This window comes from Phoca vitulina, unplaced genomic scaffold, assembly GCF_004348235.1.
Source record: "Phoca vitulina isolate PV1807 unplaced genomic scaffold, GSC_HSeal_1.0 scaffold7, whole genome shotgun sequence".
NCBI lineage: Eukaryota > Metazoa > Chordata > Mammalia > Carnivora > Phocidae > Phoca > Phoca vitulina.
In genome coordinates this window covers 47861246-47886104 of record NW_022589710.1, presented here as the reverse complement: position 1 = coordinate 47886104, position 24859 = coordinate 47861246, and the positions used below count along the sequence as shown (strand labels likewise).

Sequence of the window (24859 nt, the reverse complement as noted above, 5' to 3'; positions counted from 1 at the left end):
TTTTTGATATATATATATATATAAGTTGTTCTCTCTTTAAAATTTTGGGATACAGTTTCTTCTAACAGACCAAAATATACCCTAAATCTCTAGTGTATGGTTTTGTTCTAGTCTCCTGCCTGATCACATTCTCTCCCTTTTTTTTTAATTTCTCTTCTTTCTTTTTTCAACCAACTTCTCATCTTATCAATTCCTTTTATAAAATCTTTTATAATTTTCATCTTTACAATCATATTGCATCCCTTCATCATATTTATCCTTATTTTTGTACATATATCAGTTTTTCTTTCTTTAAAATTTTGGGAGGCAGTTTCTTAGACCAAAATACACCCCAAATCTAGTGTGTGGCACTGATCTATGCATCAGCCTGACCATATTTGATGATATTCTTTTACTTTTTTTTCTTTTTTTTTTTTTCTTTTTTTCTTTCTTTCCCTTTCTTTTCCCCCAGTATCGGGTCTCTTCTGATTTGTTGAGTGTATATTTTTCTGGGGTCGTTGTTACCCTGTTAACATTTTGTTTTCTCATTCATCCATTCTCCTATGGACAAAATGAGAAGACGGAAAAGCTCACCTCAAAGAAAAGAACAAGAGGCAGTACCAACTGCCAGGGACCTAATCAATATGGACATTAGTAAGATGTCGGGGAGTTCAGAATGACGATTATAAAGATACTAGCTGGGCATGAAAAAAGCATGGAAGATACTAGAGAAACCCTTTCTGAAGAAATAAAAGAACTAAAATCTAACCAAGTCGAAATCAAAAAGGCTGTTAATGAGGTGCAATCAAAAATGGAGGCTCTAACTGCTAGGATAAATGAGGCAGAAGAGAGAATTAGTGATATAGAAGACCAAATGATGGAGAATAAAGAAGCTGAGAAAAAGAGAGATAAACAACTACTGGATCACGAGGGCAGAATTTGAGAGATGAGTGATACCATAAGATGAAACAATATTAAAATAATTGGGATCCCAGAAGAAGAAGAAGAAAGAGAGAGAGGGGCAGAAGGTGTATTGGAGAAAATTATAGCATAGAACTTCCCTAATTTGGGGAAGGAAACAGGCATCAAAATCCAGGAGGCACAGAGAACCCCCCTCAAAATCAATAAAAATAGGTCAACACCCCAACATCTAATAGTAAAACTTACGAGTCTCAGAGACAAAGAGAAAATCCTGAAAGCAGCTCGGGACAAGAGGGCTGTAACCTACAATGGTAGAAACATTAGATTGGCAACAGACCTATCCACAGAGACCTGGCAAGCCAGAAAGGACTGGCATGATATATTTAGAGCACTAAATGAGAAAAATATGCAGCCAAGAATACTATATCCAGCTAGGCTGTCATTGAAAATAGGAGGAGAGATAAAAAGCTTCCAGGACAAACAAAAACTAAAGGAATTTGCAAACACGAAACCAGCCCTACAAGAAATATCGAAAGGGGTCCTCTAAGCAAAGAGAGAGCCTAAAAGTAACATAGACCAGAAAGCAACAGAGACAATGCACAGTAACAGTCACCTTACAGGCAATACAGTGGCACTAAATTCATATCTTTCAGTAGTTATCCTGAATGTAAATGGGCTAAATGCTCCAATCAAAAGACACAGGGTATCAGACTGGATAAAAAAAAACAAGACCCATCGATATGCTTTCCGCAAGAGACTCATTTTAGACCCAAAGACACCTCCAGATTGAAAGTGAGGGGGTGGAAAACCACTTACCATGCTAATGGACATCAAAAGAAAGCTGGGGTGGCAATCCTTATATCAGACAAATTAGATTTTAAACCAAAGACTATAATAAGAAATGAGGAAGGACACTATATCCTACTTAAAGGTACTATCCAACAAGAAGATCTAACGATTGTAAATATCTATGCCCCTAACATGGGAGCAGTCAATTATATAAGGCAATTAATAACAAAATCAATGAAACACATCGACAACAATACAATAAGAGTAGGGGACTTTAACACCCCCTTCACTGAAATGGACAGATCGTCTAAGCAAAAGATCAACAAGGAAATAAAGACTTTAAATGACACACTGGAACAAATGGACTTCACAGATATATTCAGAACATTCCATCCCAAAGCAACAGAATACACATTCTTCTCTAGTGTCCATGGAACATTCTCCAGAATAGATCACATCCTAGGTCACAAATCAGGTCTCAACCGGTACCAAAAGATTGGGATCATTCCCTGCATATTTTCAGACCACAATGCTTTGAAACTGGAACTCAGTCACAAGAGGAAAGTTGGAAAGAACTCAAATACATGGAGGCTAAAGAGCATCCTACTAAAGAAAGAATGGGTCAACCAGGAAATTAAAGAAGAATTAAAAAATTCTTGGAAACAAATGAAAATGAAAACACAACTGTTCAAAATCTTTGGGATGCAGCAAAGGCAGTCCTAAGAGGAAAATATATAGCAATAAAAGCCTTTCTCAAGAAACAAGAAAGGTCTCAAGTACACAACCTAACCCTACACCTAAAGGAGCTGGAGAAAGAACAGCAAATAAAGCCTAAACCCAGCAGGAGAAGAGAAATAATAAAGATCAGAGCAAAAATCAATGAAATAGAAACTAAAAGAACAGTAGAACAGATCAACAAAACTAGGAGCTGGTTCTTTGAAAGAATTAACAAGATTGATAAACCCCTGGCCAGACTTATCAAAAAGAAAAGAGAAAGGACCCAAATCAACAAAATCATGAATGAAAGAGGAGAGATCACAACCAACACCAAAGAAATACAAACAATTATAAGAACATATTATGAGCAACTCTATGCCAGCAAATTAGATAACCTGGAAGAAATGGATGCATTCCTAGAGATGTATCAACTACCAAAACTGAACCAGGAAGAAATAGAAAACCTGAACAGATCTATAACCACTAAGGAAATTGAAGCAGTCATCAAAAATCTCCCAAGAAACAAAAGCCCAGGGCCAGATGGCTTCCCAGGGGAATTCTACCAAACATTTCAAGAAGAATTAATACCTATTCTTCTGAAACTGTTCCAAAAAATAGAAATGGAAGGAAAACTTCCAAACTCATTTTATGAGGCCAGCATTACCTTGATCCCAAAACCAGACAAAGACCCCATCAAAAAGGAGAATTACAGACCAATATCCTTGATGAACATGGATGCAAAAATTCTCACCAAAATACTAGCCAATAGGATCCAACAGTACATTAAAAGGATTATTCACCACGACCAAGTGGGATTTATCCCTGGGCTGCAAGGTTGGTTCAACATCCACAAATCGATACAATACATTAATCAAAGAAAGAACAAGGACCATATGATCCTTTCAATAGATGCAGAAAAAGCAGTTGACAAAGTACAGCATCTTTTCTTGATCAAAACTCTTCAGAGTGTAGGGATAGAGGGTACATACCTCAATATCATAAAAGCCATCTATGAAAAACCCACAGCGAATATCATTCTCAATGGGGAAAAACCGAGAGCTTTCCCCCTAAGGTCAGGAACATGGCAGGGATGTCCACTATCACCACTGCTATTCAACATAGTACTAGAAGTCCTAGCCACAGCAATCAGACAACAAAAAGAAATAAAAGGCATCCGAATCAGCAAAGAAGAAGTCAAACTCCCACTCTTTGCAGATGATATGATACTTTATGTGGGAAACCCAAAAGACTCCACCCCAAAACTGCCAGAACTCATACAGGAATTCAGTAAAGTGGCAGGATATAAAATCAGTGCACAGAAATCAGTTGCATTCCTATACACCAACAACAAGACAGAAGAAAGAGAAATTAAGGAGTTGATCCCATTTACAATTGCACCCAAAACCATGAGATACCTAGGAATAAATCTAACCAAAGAGGCAAAGAATCTGTACTCAGAAAACCATAAAATACTCATGAAAGAAATTGAGGAAGACACAAAGAAATGGAAAAACGTTCCATGCTCGTAGATTGGAAGAACAAATATTGTGAATATGTTAATGCTACCTAGAGCAATCTACACATTTAATGCAATCCCTATCAAAATACCATCAACTTTTTTCAAAGAAATGGAACAAATAATTCTAAAATTTGTATGGAACCAGAAAAGACCCCGAATAGCCAGAGGAATGTTGAGAAAGAAAAGCAAAGCTGGTGGCATCACAATTCCGGACTTCAAGCTCTATTACAAAGCTGTCATCATCAAGACAGTATGGTACTGGCACAAAAACCGACACATAGATCAATGGAACAGAACAGAGAGCCCAGAAATGGACCCTCAACTCTATGGTCATCTAATCTTCAATAAGGCAGGAAAGAATATCCAATGGAAAAAAGACAGTCTCTTCAACAAACGGTGTTGGGGAAAATTGGACAGCCACATGCAGAAGAATGAAACTGGACCATTTCCTTACACCACACACAAAAATAGACTCAAAATGGATGAAAGACCTAAATGTGAGACAGGAGTCCATCAAAATCCTAGAGGAGAACACAGGCAGCAACCTCTTCGACCTCAGCCACAGCAACTTCTTTCTAGAAACATCGCCAAAGGCAAGGGAAGCAAGGGCAAAAATGAACTATTGAGACTTCATCAAGATAAAAAGCTTTTGCACAGCAAAGGAAACAGTCAACAAAACCAAAAGACAACCAACAGAATGGGAGAAGATATTTGCAAGTGACATATCAGATAAAGGGCTAGTATCCAAAATCTATAAAGAACTTACCAAACTCAACACCCAGAGAACAAATAATCCAATCACGAAATGGGCAGAAGACATGAACAGACATTTTTCCAAAGAAGACATCCAAATGGCCAACAGACACATGAAAAAGTGCTCAACATCACTCGGCATCAGGGAAATCCAAATCAAAACCTCAATGAGATACCACCTCACACCAGTCAGAATGGCTAAAATTAACAAGTCAGGATACAACAAGATGTTGGTGAGGATGCAGAGAAAGGGGAACCCTCCTACAGTGTTGGTGGGAACGCAAGCTGGTGCAGCCACTCTGGAAAACAGTATGGAGGTTCCTCAAAAAGTTGAAAATAGAGCTACCATACGACCCAGCAATTGCACTACTGGGTATTTACCCTAAAGATACAAATGTAGTGATCCGAAGGGGTATGTGCAGTCCAATGTTTATAGCAGCAATGTCCACAATAGCCAAACTATGGAAAGAGCCAAGATGTCCATCAACAGTTGAATGGATAAAGAAGTGTGGTATATATATACAATGGAATATTATGCAGCCATCAAAAAAAACAAAAAACAAAAAACAAAAAAAACGAAATCTTGCCATTTGCAACAACGTGGATGGAACTAGAGGGTATTGTGCTAAGCGAAATAAGTAAATCAGAGAAAGACATGTATCATATGATCTCACTGATATGAGGAATTCTTAATCTCAGGAAACAAACTGAGGGTTGCTGGAGTGGTGGGGGGTGGGAGGGATGGGGTGGCTGGGTGATAGACACTGGGAGGGTATGTGCTATGGTGAGCGCTGTGAATTGTGTAAGACTGTTGAATCACAGACCTGTACCTCTGAAACAAATAATACATTATACGTTAAAAAAAAAGAAGATAGTAGGAAGGGAAAGATGAAGGGGGGGAAATTGGAGGGGGAGACGAACCATGAGAGACTATGGACTCTGAGAAACAAATTGAGGGTTCTAGAGGGGAGCGGGGTGGGGGGATGGGTTAGCCTGGTGATGGGTATTAAGGAGGGCACGTATTGAATGGAGCACTGGGTGTTATACACAAACAATGAATCATGGAACACTACATCAAAAACTAGTGATGTAATGTATGGGGATTAACATGACATAATAAAATAAAATTTAAAAAAAAAGAACTAAGGGAAATAGACATTATCCTAGGTGGGCCTGCCTTAATCAGGTGAGCCCTTTAAGAGGGACTGAGTCCTTCCTGAGGTTAGACAGACACTCTCCTGCTGGGCCTGAAGAAGCAAACAGCCATGCTGTGAACTGCCTGTGGAAAGGGGCAGCCTTGGAGCTGAAGACCTCAATCCTATAATCAAAAGGAACTGAATTCTGCCAACAACCTGAATGAACTTGGAAGAGGATCCCAAGCCTCAAAAGAGAGCACAGCCAGGCTGACACTGTCCACCTTTGAATGCGGCCTGTGAGACCCTGAGCGGAGCACCTGGCTAAGCTGTGGGACTCCTGACGCACAGAAAGTGTGAGGACAATGTGTGGCACTTTAAGTCACTATGTTTGTAGTGATTTGTTACACAGCAATAGAAAATTAATATAAATTCTCTATCTGCTTAAAGCCTTGTTGAATGCGGTTTAAAAATGGTGTGTGCCTGAGTGCATATGCTAGAGAGAGAGAATTTAAATTCTAAAAAATGGCCCCACTATTTTTGGATCATAATCGAAAATATGGACCATCATTCATTCAACAAGTATTGACTGAGCACCTACTTACTATAGGCAAGGCAGTAGACAAGGAATTTAATCAGGATTAGAAACCAAAACTGGAAATTTGTTACTGCTACTACCTAAGGGAATTAAAGGGAAAATGTTTAATGTTGAAATATAAGGCCTCCTTGAAACCAAGAAACAGACTTTTAACTACAGAGAACAAACTGTGGGTTACCAGGTGGGTGGGGGGGGGATGGGTGAAACAGGTGATGGGAATTAAGGAGTGCAGTTGTTGTGATGAGCACCAGGTGATATATACAAGTGTTGAACCACTATTCTGTGTACCTGAAACTAATATTACACTGTATGTTAGCTGGAATTTAAATAAAAACTTAAAAAAATATATCAGGCCTCCTTAAACCATCCTTATCAGAATGTATGCCTGTCAAGGATGAGTTTCTTTGAGATAGTGAATGAATAATAGTAACAGTAATGATAATAATAATAATAACAGAAGGCCAACCCAGAGTTTTAATCCAGCTCTGTCTGGAAAATTCCATGCAAACAAACTCCATTGAACACCTTCCATCTTGCAGGATAGTAAATGGTCCCTTTGCCTCTTAGTCCCTTCACCCCCACCACCTGCCAGGGGATGTCTGCCCATGTCTGTGTCCCCCCAGATTTCCTCCAGAAACAATAGAGAACAAGAAATTAAAGCTACACAAAAACACATGCCCAGCATAATTGGAAGACAGAGAATACCTAAACTCCAAAATCACGGTAAGCAAAGCAAACAAAACCTCCAGGTGAGAGATCTTGCACATCTCTGCCTCACCACCTACCACCTACAAGGCTCTGCTGTGAGGTAGGGAGAGCCTGCAGGCATATCTTTTGGGGGAGAAGAAGGGGCAAAGGAAGAGAGAGGCATCCTTTGGCAGTTGGATGGTCTAGCACACCAAAAGAGTAAAAAAAAAAAAATCAGAAGTATCTCATTATAGATTCTTTTTTTTTTTTTTAACTTTTTTTTTCATTTATTTGACAGAGAGAGAGCACAACCAGGGAGAGCTGCAGGCAGAGGGAGAGAGACAAGCAGACTCCCCGCTGAGCAAGGAGCCTGACAAGGGGCTCGATCCTAGGACCCTGAGATCATGACCTGAGCCGAAGGCAGATGCTTAACCGACTGAGCCACTCAGTCGTCCCTCACTATAGATTCTTTAGCAAACGGAAGACACTTCATATTTGTGGCAGATTAAGATTTTTGCACTCTTCAGTGAGAAGATCTTCCCCGTCTCCATTTCCTGTCCACCTCCCTCCTCCCCTGGGCCACCCTCAAGAGACTTCCAGAAGGGGAGGGGAGGGGAGGGGGGGAGTCTTTTACTGACATTTGATTTCAAAAAGCTAGCTGTTTGGATCTTCCCTCAGGGAATGCAATAGACTCAAAACTTAAGCAAAGGATCTGGGAGAAACTATTAGAAGTAAGAGCAAGACTCCCCCTCCCCTCTGTGCTCCCCGCCTCTTCCTCCAACCCAGCCCCAACTAAATAAAAAAAACTTTTCCAGGCCAGGGGACAATTAGGAAAGCTGAGACATCACCGGGTCCCAGATTGGAGGCCTAGACCCTCTTCCTTGCTCCTATTTGACATCTCAGGAGTCCAGAGGGGTGTGAGGTCCAGTGTCCTGTGACCATTTCCTAGGTAGAGCTGTCTCTGAACTGGATGCAAGTCCCTAGAAAAGAGAAGGTCTGAGTTTCCCCACATCCCAGCACGGTTTAAGAACAGCGTTCTTGGTATTGCTGCGCGCATAAGTCCTGAGAGAACTGTCCTCCCTGATGGGGTGAAGCAGAGAGAAAGCTAGGTAAATATCTCCAGGAAAGGTGAGCAGTGGCCCGGATTGCTGGAGGACTGGCCCAAGCCTGTAGATGCTCACATGGCCAGATGGCACCAAAGGCAGGATGGCCCCTCTGGAGGTGTGGGCCCCCAAGGAAACCCTTGGAACTCAGGAGGGAAAGGAGAATTACTAAGATGAATCTTCTCCCTCCTGGTAGAACGGGCTCAAGTCTGAAGTGAGGAGGTCCAGGGCCCTTCCTGAAGCCAGCCTCCATGGGCGGAGAGTCAGCACAGGGTTTGGAAGTACAGCTGAGGGAGCCCAGGCACAAAGGGGCAGGCGGAGGCTGAGCTGCACCTGCCAGAAAGTGCTGTGTATGCTGTAGAGAATGAGCAGGAAGGGAGAGGTCGGGAGGAGAAGGGGGCCCCACAGCGCCAGGATCCACAGCCTGGATGCAGAGATCACAGTCCACGATGTGACTACAGCTCTTCCTCCTTCCTCTTTGAGAAACAGCCGGGTTGCTGGCACCCCTTCCCTGCAGCGAGACTCCTTGTTTTAACTGGTAGATGAGGAGGGGCAGAGGACAAAGAGAAAAGCAGAGCCTGGTTCCCGGAGGGCCCTCCTACTCAAGCTCCTAAGTTGACCGGCCGCCCGCATCCCTGAGAAAGAGACATACAGTCACCCGGATGCAAGGGCACCCTGGGCCTTAGCGTCCCCAGGGAAGGGAGAAATGGGACAGGTTGCTCCACATTCCATGCCTGCCTTTCCCATCCCAGGGGATATCTTTTTTTTTTTTTTTTTTTACCTTTGTCTCTCATTTTTTTGTAGGACCCAGCTCCTCCTAAGTGGGCAGGAAGTATGGTGAGAATAAGTCACTTAACAAATGCCTAACCAACCTCTGGGACACAGCACTTTCATGACCACATCTGAACTCACGTGGTGAGCTCCTTGATGCAACTTACTAGCAAGAGAAGACACTACGCCCCGCCCCACAAAAAGAACACAGAAAGACAGGGAGGAAGTAGCAATTTGACAGTAACTGTTCCGTGCTAGGAGAAACACAACGTACAATCTCCGGGAGCCAAGTGTTTGGTAACTTTGCTTTGGCTTCTCCCTCAAGGAGTAACAGCCCCCAAAAGAGGGTGATGCAGTGCCCTAGCACTGTGCTACTCCCAGTGTGCTCTGCGGCCCAGCAGCATCACCAGGGGCCTGCAGGAAATGCAGAATCTCAGACCCCACCGAGACCTCCTGAATCAGACTCTGTATTTTTTTAAAAGATTTATTTATTTTAGAGAGGGAGAGCACATGCGTGCAGCAGGGACGTGCAGAGGGAGAGGGAGAGAGAAAATCTCAAGCAGACTCCCTGCCAAGCATGGAGCCCGAAGCGGGGCTCGAGCTCACGACCCCGAGATCATGACCTGAGCCGAAACCAAGAGTCGGACGCTTAACCGACTGAGCCACCCAGGCGCCCCCGGACTCTGCATTTAACGAGAATGCATACTGAGGTTTCAGTAGCAAGGCCTTCTATCACAGAAAGGAAAAGAGCCCATAGAGAGACCAGGAGGAACGGAAAGACCGGTGAGATGATTATGAGTACCTTAGGGGGCAGGTGTTCGTAATATCTCTTAATTTCTTAACTAATTATTATTCAACAGCCAAAAGAAAAAACCAGAGAGACCTAGAGTACATGTGTCATCTGGTGCCAAGCCAGCTTGTCTGATCCCAGAGTGTGGCCCACATGAGATTTTTCGCCTATAAACATTCATGAGTGAACTACTAGGCCAGTGGGCCTTACCCACCTGTCACTTCCCCCTACCCCATGTCCCTAGGCGGCCTTTCAGGACAACCCCAACCCCCACCCCCATCCTCCCACCGCAGGAGAAATGGACCATTTCCTACTTTATTCCCAGCGAGAAGTAGGCGCTCAGTAATTGTGTGCCAAATAATGGAAGTGTTGTGCTTGCAGGCTTTGATCAATTAGTGATTGTAATTGGAGCTGAATGTAATTAATTATATAATTTTGGGCCGTTCAGGTTTAATTCTACTAAAATTACATCACGAAAACAGGGCTGGAAGAAGGATTTCCGATAGAAAGAAAGGAGCTGTGAGCGAAGCTTCCACAGACGGTAGGGGCACATCGAGGTGGTTCCTGTGCCAATAATAAAAGAATCACGCAGCTGCATAACTAAGGGTTCTGATCCTGAATCCCACTTGGACACAGAGTCCAAAAATCGAGGACCAGTCTTCTGGGAGCCGTGGACACTCTCTGCTATGGAATCTGCTTAATTTGGGGGCATCAATTTGCCTTGATCCATTTCTACTGCTGCATGTTTTCCATTTTTCATGCCATGTGAATCTCTTTTCGACTCTCAGAGCCCCAGAGGGTGTTAGAGCTAAAGAAGGATCTTTGAGGAATCTTTAGAGCAGTGGTTTTTAGCCCAATCAGACCTAACACACCCTTCTTACAACAAATATTTTGTATTGCCCCTTCCCATCTGAAATGAAATCCACAGAAACTATAATTTACCTACATAATTATATATATAATTTTTCAAAGCCAGATGGATACGGGTGGGTGGTATTGGCCATTCACAGGCAGGTTCTACATTGCCATTTCTAAAATGGTGAACAATAACTCCTAAAGAAACAAAACCATCCCTCAATCCTCATGGCAATGACATCTCTGGAAAATTTAATGGGTTTGAACACCAAGCAAAAAATGCTTTGCCTTTTACATGTGAAACTGAGTTAGGTTGTAGATTCAGTTCATTATAAATAGGATTTTCACCACACAAATATCCCGTGGAACATTTGGAAACCACACAGGTCAAAGACAAATTCTTTGTTGAGCGAAGCTGTGCCTCCCACAGGAAGATATCTGGCAGCCTTGAACCCACCCACTCAATGCCAGGAGCAATCCCCTAGTCATTGTGATAACCCCCAAAACTGTGCCTAAGCACTTCCACGAAATACCTGGGGGCAGGAGCACCCCCACTGAGAACCACTGACTTAACCCAATCTCTTTGCAAGTGAAAAATGAGAGATGGGGGAGGAGGAGATTTGCCCTAAGTGACTAGCTGGCCAACAGCACCCCAGGTCTCTGGACTCCCATTCCAGGATCCCTCCTAGCTCCACACTGCAGCTCCCCATACTGAACATGGTCAGAGGGGATCCAACTCTTGCTCAGAAATCCTTTGGGTTCCAATGCAGGAACCCAGAAGATCAAACTCCCTACAAAAGAAAACATGGCCACACGGTGTTGATAAAGTCCTCTAAGCTAGGGAATGACATCACGATGCCTTTAAATCAGTCTGTCCCAATGAGCCCAAGATGTCTCTTCCCCATCACCAGTAAGCTAGGAATGTTCCGTCAGTGTGGAGAAGTTAACTTGTTGTCCCCTGCTGTTCATGAATGAGAGCCCTGAAACTATCCCAAGTGAAGAAAGGATCGGACGTTGAGAACAAAAATAGCAATTGGGCGTTTGCCAACACTGCTCGATCAGTGGCAGCTGACTGGTATGCTGTGTCCAGAAGGATTCAAGAGTCACATCCCGGGGCGCCTGGGTGGCTCAGTTGGTTAAGCGACTGCCTTCGGCTCAGGTCATGATCCTGGAGTCCCTGGATCGAGTCCCGCATCAGGCTCCCTGCTCGGCGAGGAGCCTGCTTCTCCCTCTAACCCTCCCCCCTCTCATGTGCTCTCTCTCTCTCTCATTCTCGCTCTCTCAAATAAATAAATAAATCTTTAAAAAAAAAAAAAAAAGAGTCACATCCCGGCTCAAAGCAAAAGGATGCTGTGATCAGTTTGTAGAGTTTGCATTGGCCACGGTAGGGGCTGGCAGCACCACGCCACAGATTTCCCATATCTGTTTTAGAACCCCAGACAAATCCAGTTTACTTTCCCAGGTCAGAAGCTCATTCGTTTTACTGATGACAGTCTATTTCATTCCACTGAATTCTTTAAAATTTCAGGCCAACATCTCCTTCTTGATGGTTGACACAGTTCAATTGTGAGATAAATTGCTACGAATGGTCATGCTAGGATCTTGTCTCAGAGTCTCCCTCCCTCACGCAGTACACACACGTTGAGTACATGTTATTACCAGTCATTGGCAAACCTGTTATATTGCACATAAAAATCATCCTTTCTCAAGGTCCCTAATTCACAAAGTAAGATGCATCACACAGAACTCAGCGTGAATACCCACCATTTTCCATCTGAAATGGATGTACCCTTAGTTAAGGGATCAAGATGACACAGTGCATAATGACTGATGGTAATTAGTGCCTTGAATATTTCTTGCTAGGACAGCTATATTCTGAGTACAAGTGTCTTTAGACAAAATGGCTAAATATTGGTTCTCTTTAAAGTTAAAGAAAGTAGGTAACCTAGAAAAAGACATCTAGAAGAATACAAAATAATCATTCAAAAAGGCTTCCTGTATAATACTTATTAGAAATACAAAATTAGGTCAAATGCTCTTGAATGAACTGGTTTTAAAAATCTTAATAATGAAAAAAAAGGTAAGAAATAATAGGAAGTTCAAGGGGATCTGAAAATATTCAAGAATACTTAATTTGAGATACACTTGTCTCTGGGAGAACTGATCCTTAGGCAAACGGGGTTTTGGCCATGTGACTACAGGCAAATTGGCCTTAGGTGAATTGGACAAGAGCCAGTTTGGTGGGACAAGATGGGAGACACAGAGCACAGGGAAGGGACCAGATCCAGACCAGGACAGCGGTGGTAGACAGGTAGAGGAGAGTCAGTGAAACAAGACATCCAAGGAGGTGGAGTCTGGGGCTGGGGAGGTTGTTATGAAGGTCAAGAAGGGGTACAGGCTAAGTCCTGGCTCCCAGACCTGGGTGACTACAAGGTGGGACCATCCACTGAGACAGTGAATGTGGGCCCTTTGGTCCAAATGAAATCTGGAGAAAGAATGGCCCCAAAGAGAAACATAGAGATAGTCTCATCAAATCTCGCTTCCAGGTGGGCTGCTGACTGGCATCACTGGTCCCCAGGAGTTGTTCACATCCCTTGCTCTCCTCCCAGGCCACAGATTCCCGGGTCACCACTGCCTCCACCAGCAATAGCCTCCCTCCTTACCCAAGGCCAGAAAGACCACAGGCAGGCAACATGTCTGATTCATTCTGTCTCTCCCCTCCCCTCCCCCATAAATAGGCGTTGAAGGAATATACGCTAGACGCATGAATTGAGGGATGTGTAAGCGGCCCCACGATGACTAGTGAGGGGCCTCCCACGGCCTCCACTGTCACACAAGAGACAAAGAAGTGCTCTTTGCCCTCCAAGACCTGCAGAGGGCCGGTAGACAATGCGTGCAGATGGTGGAAGTGGAGAGAAGAGTCAGGAGAAGTGGGAGGAGGAGAAGGAGGCCACAAGGCACAGTGGTCTTGGGGGGCTCCCAAGGCAAAGCAGAGCTTGAGTGCTCTCAGCAGCGGACACATAAGGGAGAGAAGAGGAGGCAGAGCGGACAACAAAGGGCAAGGCCATGGAGATGGCTGAGCCTGTTTAGGAAGCCCACAGCCCAGACGGAGGGACAGGAGACAAGCCTCCCGTGAGCCCTCACCTCACTCAGCCAGACGCGTGACGTTAGGGAGCGCAGGGGGGAACAGAGGCCTCCACACACAGTCCAGTTCCTAAATTCGACCCTGGCTAAACTCGAGTTCTGGGAACTGGCCTGCCCAGCTCTCGGGCCCACAGGGAACACCTGTCTTTATCTTAAATGCTCCCAGGGACGTCTCAATCAAACCAACACTGTGATTAAAAAAGAGCTCCTGCCAGCTCTCTGGGGGTGACCCGTGGACAGCTACTAGTAGAATCAATAAGAGAAATTAAGCCTATTTCAGCCAAATAGCCAGCTCCTAAGAACCCCATGGGTCATTAGCAAACAGGCATGACTATTCTAAAAAGCACATCCATACACATGGCATCCAGCCAGAATGGCATGTGTGTCTGTGGTGATTTTGACCAGAAAATGGCATTTAAAGGAGCCTGTTAGGAGCCCTTACTCTCATTGTCTAAACAACAGCAATAAAAATTTACTGCAACTTAACCCTGTTTGTTCTTGTTCGGTTGTGTGGAGAGTGCCCAGTCTATAATCGTCTCATTTTCTATCTCTGTGTATGTGTCTATTATTCCCCTCTAGACTTCCTCTAAGCTCTCCATAGCCTCCAAACAGAAGTCCAGGGCCCATAATTGCTACAATGATATGGACCCTTTTGTTAAACATAAAATACCAAATTTAAAGTAACTTACACAAAAAAGGCGAGGGAGATTTGTTGGCTCAAGTAATGGAAAAATCAAGGATGGATTTGGCCTACAGGAACGGCTTGATCTAGGGGTTCAAAGAATGAGGCAGACAAGATAGCCACCGGAGCTTAGAAACCAGGGGAAAGGTCATCATTCTCCATAGCTCTAGCTGAAGTCACAGGAAGGTCTTTGGGGTCATGAATCCCTACCAGAACCAATCTCAGTGTCCAGAGAGGTGGCCATCTGTCTACTTCCATGGTTTCTGGGAGATCCTGGATCAGCACACTTGCAGGAATAGGTGTTTCTGCAGGAAAGGGGAGTTCTGTTAAAGCTGCAAGGTTTGCTGGGTAGATAAACCGTCTATTTGCATGCTGTGCATTTACCTATTAGTTGCTTAGAGCTGCTTTTCCCTGTCACTTTCACTGGTGCTACCTATTCACATTCGCCACAGCCCTCTGAGAAGGGCAACCTATGGGAAGCAGGGGAAACAGAAGCGCCGAGACCAAAGCAACCTGTCCAGTGATAGCAAACTAGGGCACCGGGCTGACCTCCAGCGGCCTGGCTCAGTGTGGACAACACTGGCCACTGCCCAGAGAACCTGGTCCAGGCCAAAGGTAGGAAAAAGATCTGAGTCTGCTCTGGACACACCTTGCCATCAGATTATTACAGGTATTAACTGTTTTAAGTCAGAATTCACTTCTAATCAGCTCATTAAAATGCCCCACATTGATGGTTTCTCCCCTCCCCCTGTTTTGTCACCTCTCCCTGCATACTTGGGAGAGAGAGAAGAGGTGAAAATGGCAGAAGCCCTCTACATTCCCACTTTCCATGGGGCACAATGGAATCCTGCCACTCTTAGCTCCCTGTATAAGGCTTTCCCTAGAAGGGGTCATACCCCAGCGTCCACAGCGGCCTGAGGGGCTTGGTGTTCCAGGCGCTGTTGGCCGGGTGAGGTCTGGACCACACAGGCCCACCCTCTGCAGAGAGATGACTGTTCATGTGGTGTCCCGGCCCAACTGAACCCACTAAAAGAGCCCCCTCCTCCCCGCGCCCCCTGCTCCAGACTGAGGAGGTTGTGGGGAGGCGGGGAGAGTTCAGCTTCCAGCAGGCTTGGTGGAAGCAGTCCTTTACCAAGGAAAATGGGAAGTCAGAGGTTGAGAGCCCTAGCTCTGGCTTCGGACCACCTTGGCTCAGAGCCTGCCTCTACCATTCACTGCCTGTGTGCCTCCGGCAAGCAACCCAAGCCCTTTGTGCCTCAGTTTATTCACCTACACTAAGGGGATAATAGTGGCCCCTAGACTTCATTATGTTATCATGTGAATTAAGTGCCATCAATTCCATACAAAAAGGCTAGTGTGTGGTTGGTGCTCAGAATTAGCTATTATTATTGCTAATACTTTGTCATTTACTGATTACTAACTCTTCTACTTGGAACAAAGCCTACCGTAGCTTTCCCAAGCCTGCCCACGGGATTCAATGATGCGGTAGAGAGCATAGCATTCCCCCCCACCCCAAAGATGTGCACTTTCTATTCCCTGGAACCTGCAAATGTTACCTTACATGGTAGTCAAAGGCATTTGCAGGGGTGATTACGTTAAGGCTCTTGAGAGGCAGAGATCTTCCCAGATTATTCAGCGGGGCTCGAAGTAATCACAAGGTGCTTATAAGAGGCAGGCAGGGGCGCCTGGGTGGCTCAGTTGGTTAAGCGACTGCCTTCGGCTCAGGTCATGATCCTGGAGTGCCAGGATCGAGTCCCGCATCGGGCTCCCTGCTCAGCAGGGAGTCTGCTTCTCCCTCTGACCCTCCCTCCTTTCATGTGCTCTCTCTCTCTCTCTCATTCTCTCTCTCGAGTAAATAAATAAAATCTTTAAAAAAAAAAAAAAAAAAAAAGAGGCAGGCAGGAGGGTCAGAATCAGAGAAAGAGCTATAACGAAGAAGAGGTAGAACAGAACCAGCCATGAGCCAAGGAATGCAGGCAGCCTCTAGAAACCAGAAAAGGATCCTCCTCTAGAGCTTTCAGAAAGGATGCAGCCTGTCTGATACCTTGATTTTTGGACTTCTGACCTCCAGAAGGATAAAATAACCAATCTGTGTTGTTTCAAGCCACTCAATGGTCAGATCACCGTGACCTGGCATGGGGCTCCTGACCACCACCTTTAAGCCATGGGTGTAGGGAGCATTTGATTAAACAACACTTAGAAGAAAGCCTCCCCATCCTCTAAAAGCACCCCCTTCACATTCATTTCTCCAACAAATATTTATCGCATGTCTATTCTTGCAAATAGTACATGGCCACACTCACCACCTAGCAGGGGGCTCATCCAAGATCCAGGCTCCTTCCACCTTTCTGGTGGGCCATCCTCAGCCTGTTGGACTTTCATGGGTGTGAGAGAGTCTGACTGCATTTTTGACATTGACCCTGACAGCTGTTAAGCTCTACCTTTCCCCTTCCCTTTGGCCCCAAGTGTGGGCAAACCGATAAGAAACCCCAAGTGTTCCCTCCATTGACACTGGTGGAAAAGTTCAAATCATGGAAACCATGGCCCCCACAGAGGAGCCCTCATCCTGGTCTCGCCCCAAGAAAAACCAGAGCTACCCTGACCCTACCATGCCTCACTCACATTTCACTCCAGACCAAACCTGAGCCTTCTCCCAGGGTAATCCTTTTGCTAGTTACTATACAAGCAATAAGCTTTACCTCACATCCATCAATGCTTGTATGTCATTTGTTCCAAGATCCATAAACACCTGGGAAGGCTGTCTGGCATTCAGCAGGAAATGAGAGGTGCCCAAATAAAAAGTCACGTACTTACTGCCTCAAAGTCACAAAATGGCTGCTATAGTTCCAGATATCCAAAACCACATACCAACTTCCCCCACAAGAAGGAGCAGAGAAGGGCAACACTAAAAAATGACACCCTAATTGGGGTGCCTGGGTGGCTCAGTCGTTAAGCGTCTGCCTTCGGCTCAGGTCATGATCTCAGGGTCCTGGGATCAAGCCCCGCATCGGGCTCCCTGCTTAGCAGGAAGCCTGCTTCTCCCTCTCCCACTCCCCCTGCTTGTGTTCCCTCTCTCGCTGTGTCTCTCTCTGTCAAATAAATAAAATCTTAAAAAAATAAAAAATAAAAAACGACACCCTTCTCAATTTCTAAAGAAAAACTTCCCAGAAGCCTTCAATGAGATTCCCCTTCATTTCTCATGTCATGTGTCACCTCTAGCTGCAAGAGAGGCTAGGAAAACAAGATCTCAACTCTTCAGCCTCTCAATCAGAGGGCAGGTAAAAGCTAACAGGGTTGGGAATGGCATCTGCCATGGGGGCTAATAATAACAATTATTCATAAAATAATCATAGGTGAGACTGACTTACCCCCTCTGGACACTGGGAGACAACTGCAAGGTCAGGCTGGGTTACCTGTCAGCAGCGGGGCGCCTGGCGCTCGAGGACTCTCGCTGAATACAGGTCCTCCTGGCCCAGCCCAACCAACACCACCACTCCAAAAGGTCAGGCTGCGAAGAACACGCCACTCTCTGTGGCTTTGTTCGTCCTGCCTGTTAGGGTCTCGTCCCATCCCCAGTTCCCAATTTTTAAGCCCTAGTCCCTCATGGCTACACCTGGAAACCATGTAAGCCCCAAGTGCCCCTTCCAGGGCTCCAGCTAACTCTTCTCATAATTGCTCACATGGAGGGTAATGCTCAACCTCCCAATGAGTCCTGCCCCTAGGGATTTGCTTGGGTGCCTCTAGGAGCCCCTTTGGCTTGCTGAGAGGTCATTCATGGGCTGCTTACATTCTTGGAGGACTGAGAGTGGGCTCGGAGCTCCGCCAAAATTAACATTGTAACCAAACAGGCAATATTCTTAACAGAGGAGGAGTGGCACATGTAGTTTGCTCTTAATATACAGATTTCAACAGCCCTGAAGATAAAAGTATTCTGAGATTCTAAATACTTCCATGTTTATTTAGCACTTAGGACAAGCCAGGATTCTCAACTTACTATGAACTGAGCACACACCTGAGAAGCTCTAGACACCTGGCCACAGAGTTGACATTTCTCTCTACTCCACCTGAAAAGAGGAAGGGGAAAAATATCCATGTTGCCCAAATCAAAGAAGCCCACACCTAAACTGAGTAAGTATTTAAGTATTAAAAGGGAAAACACTCTTCAAGGTAAGCTGGTGGTGACTTCCCAACGTGACACGTTGTCACTGCTGGGAGAGCGAAGTCACAGGATTTTATTGGGAAGCATCAAACCCAAATCAATTCAGGGCAAGTTCCAGAGGCCAGAGAAGGGATCAGAGCAAGGTCCTGCACAGAAGCTCAGCCATGCTGTCGCTGACCCACAGAACAGAGACAGGGAGGGAATCTGGGCTCCAGATACGGCTCCACCCAGGCCAACCAGAAGGCACAGGCCTGCGCAGTCAGTCCATAAAGACATAACTCGGGCCAAGGGCACAGGACAAGAAGACACCAGAGTGGTTATTGTACAATAAAGAATCTGTCTGGTCTTTGTCCCCAGCTCCTGGGACATAACTGTAGCTCCTCAGAATTTCTCAGCAACAGGAGTGTTCCTGTTTTTCAGGGTGTACCCCTCAGATCACACCTGAGTTTTTACTCGAGGACCCAGGATGGGGGTGATATCAGCCCACCTTCTGCAAGGAGGAGAGAGAAGGGCAGGCTGGAGACTGAGTTCAATCATGTGATCAGTGATTCCATCAATCATGTCTATGCAAGGAAATCCCAATAAAAACCCTGAACACTAAAGCTCAGTGAACACACTGATACGCCGAGCGGGTGATGTGTCCTGATGCCACGGGAGAGGACATGGAAGTTTTGCATTCAGGATCCTCCTAGACCTTGCCTCACGTGCCTCTTCATTTGGCTGGTCCTGATCAAACTGTAATCCTAAGTACATTGCTTTCCTGAGTTCTGAGTCCATTCTAGCAAATTACTGAGTCTGGGGGTGTGGGAACACCCACATTTGAAGCCAGTTGGTCAGAAGTGCGTGTGTCCTGGTGACCCCCCCCAAACCTGCAGCCTGTGTCTGAAGTGAGAACCGTCTTATGGGAACTACACCCTGAAGCCTGTGGACTCGGCACTAACTCTGGAATGGTCAGTGTCAGAACTGCATGCAGGCCACAGCAGGCCAGCTCCACCCTGCCCTGGGCCCCAGCCAGTATGCTGGACTCCCCTGCCTCCACGGAAAACCCAATCCCTTCTGAAATCAGGGTTTTTGAGACTCAATTCGGGCACGTTTGACAGGCCAAAGAGCGAGTGTGATGTAGATCTACAGCACTGGGGAATAAAAAATAAAGCATGGGCCCCCACTTAACAGCTGTGTGACTTCAGGAAAGTTACTAACCCTCTCTGAGCCTTGATTCCTATCTCTATGGAGATGACCCTTCCCTCTCATGACCTTCCCCCTCACAGAGCTGATGGAACAATTCAATGATGTAACTTTTTTACAAAGAGCCCAGCATGGTTTCTCCCCGAGAAAGGCACTCAAAAATCATCAGCTAACTTCCCTCCTACTTTTAAGTTGCCCTATTCCCCCAAACTCTCCCAGATTCTTTACTCTCCCTGGTTAACTGTCCTGGGTGCTGGGCCCACTGGCAACATGCTGATGTTTTAGATCCCAGGACAGCAGGAAGCCGACCATTAAACTAAAAGTGAAAAGCGAGTAACCATTACCTTGAACATTTATATTTACTTCTGTGGCTATAAAAGACACCATAAAATATAATATGCAGCATGCATCCTCATGATTAATAACAGATCTTGCAAATTATTCTCTCAGGTCCCTGGGTGCATCCAACTGGTCACTAAGAACAATTAATTCTTTCAGGAAATAAAGGGATTGCAAATAATCTCTGGTCAGTGGAAAATCTGCTTGTTGTATTATGAATAAAGAGAAGAGGAGACTCAAATTTAGCAGTTTCCTGCCCCTGTGAATGGGGTGAAGTAAGATCAGAGAGACTCAAATACAATGACCGTCCGTGAGCACAGGAATAGTAGGACCTGCCAATGGACCTGGAGTTACAGCAGGAGTTCGGGGAGGTCCCAGAAACAGGAGTGGATGACTGAGTGGGGGCAGGGCAACTCTGGCAGGTGGGCAAGAGGTGGAAACATGGAGTCCAGATAGGTGACAGGGAGGTTTCAGAGTGGAACCCTAGCCACAGTGGCTGAGGCTTACACTACAGTCTCCAGGACGGGCATCAAATGACGAACCAAAGGGCTAAGTCAGGAAGCAATGAGTAGAACAAAGCAGGTGCCCGCTCACAGGGAACGTGGTGAGAACCCAGGGAAACCCAAGTCAGAGGCTTCAGCAGAGCCTCTGAGTTCCTGGCCTTGGGCTTCTTAACTCCTCCAACCATAGTCTCAGAGTCTTGGAAAGGAAGAAACACCTACAAGGGGCAGGAAGTGTCACACAGGGAAAGGCTGGAAGGATGACAGGGGCAAGATGACAAGTAGAACACAGTGGCCCACGGCATCCAGGTCCACTCTTACCTAACGGCCAGTGTGGATTCACTCCCAATCTAGAATAAAAATTCCACAAACAAAGCCCTTCCCTGCGACCCTGAAGGGGTTTTTATTGAAATGCAGTACATAAAACACCAAAGGGGTCACCAGGACAGCCATGAACTATTGCCTCGGATGCCAAGTCACCTTGCTCAGGTGCAACACCTCTGGGAATGACAGGGCAAGGAGAGGGAATCTGCTCCGAGCAACTCAGAAACTGTGCTCTCTTCCAACAAAATCCAACTTCCCACAAGTTAAATGTAGAAATTCATGTAGGAAGTCAGTGGGATTCGTGGTCCATCCTGACAGTAGGAATGGTTACCGGAAGTAGGGGGACCTGCAGCCCAATGGCACCCACCAGGGGACATCCAGCCCAGTGGCACCCACCAGGAGTGGGAAACAGACTGTTTATGCCGTCTCCCTGGATAAGGAGAGCAGCCTCTTGCATAGGACAGCTTGCATAGCCTATGAGACAAGGCCTACAGTGTAGGAGAGGGATTCCGGAGGTGGAGTGTAATGGTGCCATGGACAATGACTGTGGGGCTCCAGGTTACCATGTGACAGAAACAGGGTACCTGGCTGGGGACATGATAAAAGAGTGAGGAGTGGAAAGTCCACTTGCCCACCACAGAGTCACCCTGGAAAGGGAAAGGGGACAGCAAGTCCGCTCAGTATGAAGTGGGCAACAGCCGGCGAAGCAGGGCCAAGACCCAGGTGGCCAACCTCAACTCCTTCACACACAGAATGAGTTCATGAAGGTTGATTTGCCATAAGCTGAAGGCCTCTCTGAAAGAGATCTGGGTCCTTCTGAAGAACGAGCAGGTGTTCTTCTTCTTGTGCCTGCAGGAAGGACAAGAAGGAAGGAGAGAACCAGAGAGAAATGGGCAAGAAGGCTCATTATCACTTAGAACAATGGAAGGTCGTGGCTTAGCCTACTCACCACACCCCCGCCCCGGTGGATGACTCCTGGTTACATGATCATGACACTGCCCACCCAGGGACTAGAAGAACTCAACTACTCTACAGGAGCTTTCCAGATAAGTGGGGTAAACAAAAGCAGTTGTTTCATCGGGCATCAAAGGCCTAGTGGACCCACTGGGTAGAACATTCCCATGTTTCCCTTTTTCCATATGTTTAGTAAATACATGCCAATCCTGAACCTCCCAAACTCAAATATAAAAGCTTTCCCAAACTTTCTGAGGCTAAATCACCTGGAAACTAGGTCAGGTGGTCCTGAGAGGCTGAGCCCAGTATGGAGTCAGCCCACAGCTCAATCCCTTCTGCACTAACAAAAGGACAGGATGAAAATCAAGACTTCGTTTCCAGAATGTTCAAAGGAAGAATAAATCATGTTCAGCCCTCTCTGTGTGCAGTCTATTTTGCTATAATCTAATTCAATATCTGATCATGGGTGCATGATGTATTTGCCCAACGCTCCCTTCACCAGACACTTTGCCAGAATGACCCACTCCCTGCATAGGATGGATGGGAGTTGACCCCAGTCTTGGGCTCCCCTCTCAGGTGAGAAAATTCAGCCAGAGCATGGCTCTTCCCATGTATCTGCACACTCAGGAAGAAGGGTCTAGAACCCTCACTTCTCTAGCAATATCTCCCCGAGGAAGCACCTTCCCTCCCTTCACCAACACTCCAAGGGTACTGAGGCATCTATAAAGATCTGAGATCCCCAGTGAGCCTGCTGGTGACACTCCCGAGTCATGGCCACACCTGCAGGGAAAGAACACTGGCCTTGCTGCCTAGCCAATGCTGGGGAGACAGGTCCTGGGACCAGTTAGAGATGGGATGCACATCAGGGTGTCCTGATTTCAAGTCCAGGGGACACTTGGATGGGACTGAGACTCTCAGAAAACATTTCAAAATTTACTGAGGGTAAGAATCACCTGGAAAGCTTAACTAGGAGGGTGATGTCCTAGAACCCAATTTGACAAAGTACAGGTGGCTCTCTGGACCACTCAAACACAACGCCCGGAACCGGGGAATTCGCTGGAGTCATTTCCTGCCCCAAACTCTTCCTCCAGGGAGAGCTGGAGACTGGGGAGCTCAGGCAGGGCCCTGGGGACTGGTGGGAGAAAGTGGAGGCAAACAGTACACCGTCCCCCCCCCCACACCGTGGGGCAGGCCAGAGAGCTGGGAGGGGAGGAGAGGTTGGAGCCCGCACTCACGCGGCCAGCGCTCTGATGCAGCAACGTGACATGCTGAGGAAGGAGCTGGCCCTGGCACGGGTGCCCAGGGCGACCTCAATGCCACGGAGCAGGTCGTTGGTCTTGAAGATGAGCAGCATCTGGCGAGGCACATGGTTGAGGAGCTGGCTGATCTGGGGTAGGTAGGTGGCTGCATTGTTGCGGATCTCTGTGTCCTGAAGCAGCAACAGGGAGACAGACGTGGGGAGTTGGTGTGGAGAGTGGGGCCCAGGGTGGTAGGTGTCAGGGCAGCTGGTGGCTGAGGGGCTGCAAGGAAGCTCCAGGAGGGAGCTCCTAGCATGGCTGCCTCAGCACCACTAGGAACCTCCCCAGGGGGAAGCTCAACACAAGGGGCTTCGTAGTCCGACAGATGTGGAAGAGACATCTCACCCCAACTTCTGGCCAAGCATTGGACGCAGTACAAGAACATATCAGCAGGGGCCTCTGCCATCCCTGGCTTCCCACAGGTCACCAATACCCATCCGCCAAGCCTATAAGCCTGTACTGACTGGGGCAGGAAGTCTCCTTCCTCACCAATCCCTAGATGAGGCTGGACTTAGCCAGCCTCTCAGCCCAGGGCTTCACCTGTGTGTTACTCCCCAAGGCTTTTTCCCACTTGCCACCAATTTCAGGCCAGGCTTGGAAGGAGCCCTGGAAGCCGGTACCTTCTGAGTCATGTCCCCCATCCCTTCAGCCAAGCTCAGGCTGGTGCAGTTCATAGATCTGAGCTTCTGACCCCAACCCAACTCCAAAGTCCTGCTCTATATCCTGCCTGCCGCTGCAGCCCACCAGACCTACCCAGAGCCCCTGCTGCCCATACAGCCACTGCCCATCACTGTCCTCCATGCTGAGCCAGTCTCAGCCGGCCCAGCGCTGGAGGTCCCAAAGCCCAAAGAGCAGGAGCCAGGGCTAGCCCTTACCCTACCCTGGTGTCTGAGTGTGAAGTCTGGCCTCCCGCCCTTCCCTGTCCCTGAACTCTGCATGGCTCTGGGCAAACAACGGCCCCCAGCCAGAGCCCTGAGCACAACAGTACACCTCTGACCTCTCCTCAGCCCCCAGAGAAAATGCTTGTAGGCATTAACTCATTTGATCCTCACGACAACCCTATCAGGCAAGTGTATCACCCCCATTTGAGAGGAGGAAACCGAGGCACTGAGAAGTTAGGCGCCCCGCACAGGGGCCACAGCTAGTAAGTGGTGAGTCAGGATTTGAAGCCCTAAATCCAGCTCCCGAGCCCATGCCCTCACCACCAGGCTCTACTGCCTCTCACCTCCCAGCAGGACTGTGACCCTGGGTAAGTCCTTTCATCTCTTCTAACCCAGTGTCCTCATCTCAAAACTGGAAGTGCTCATACCCTCCGTGCCCACATCCCAGCTGGACCAAAAGGGTCAGCAGAGATAAGGAATGGGGAGACGCCTGGTGCTAATCAAAGTCACAAGGAGGGGCCCGGCTGTGCTGCCACAGGCTTCCCCCCATGGCCGCCTTCTGTGCACAAGCAGGACTCTCAGCCCTTTCCGGAACATGTGTGTGCTGCTGATAACTGAGTGGCTGTGAAACTCGAAATGTCCCTCAGGCAGGAGCTATCAGACTGGAACATCTCAAAACGAAGCCAGACACTGAGGCTGGCTGTCTCCCCGCTGCCTCCCCCCACAGCTGTGGGTCATCCTGCCTGAGGGCTAAGGCCAGATCAAGGTCTTGCTCACC

At 46.8% G+C, this 24859-nt stretch overlaps 1 protein-coding gene across 3 annotated transcripts in view; it reads right to left on the bottom strand.

Annotated features, from left to right (window-relative positions):
• Nucleotides 1–17561: 17561 nt before the first annotated feature.
• ADCK1 (aarF domain containing kinase 1) overlaps nucleotides 17562–24859 on the bottom strand; it is a 116175-nt gene continuing 108877 nt past the window's right edge. For all 3 annotated transcript variants that reach the window (XM_032405699.1, XM_032405701.1, XM_032405700.1), the window contains 2 exons: nucleotides 23138–23331; nucleotides 17562–21797 (listed from right to left, as the gene is read on the bottom strand). In XM_032405699.1, the coding sequence (XP_032261590.1) occupies nucleotides 21626–21797; nucleotides 23138–23331 (366 nt within the window). In that variant the 3' untranslated portion in view covers nucleotides 17562–21625. The remainder of the gene's footprint in view (nucleotides 21798–23137; nucleotides 23332–24859) is intronic.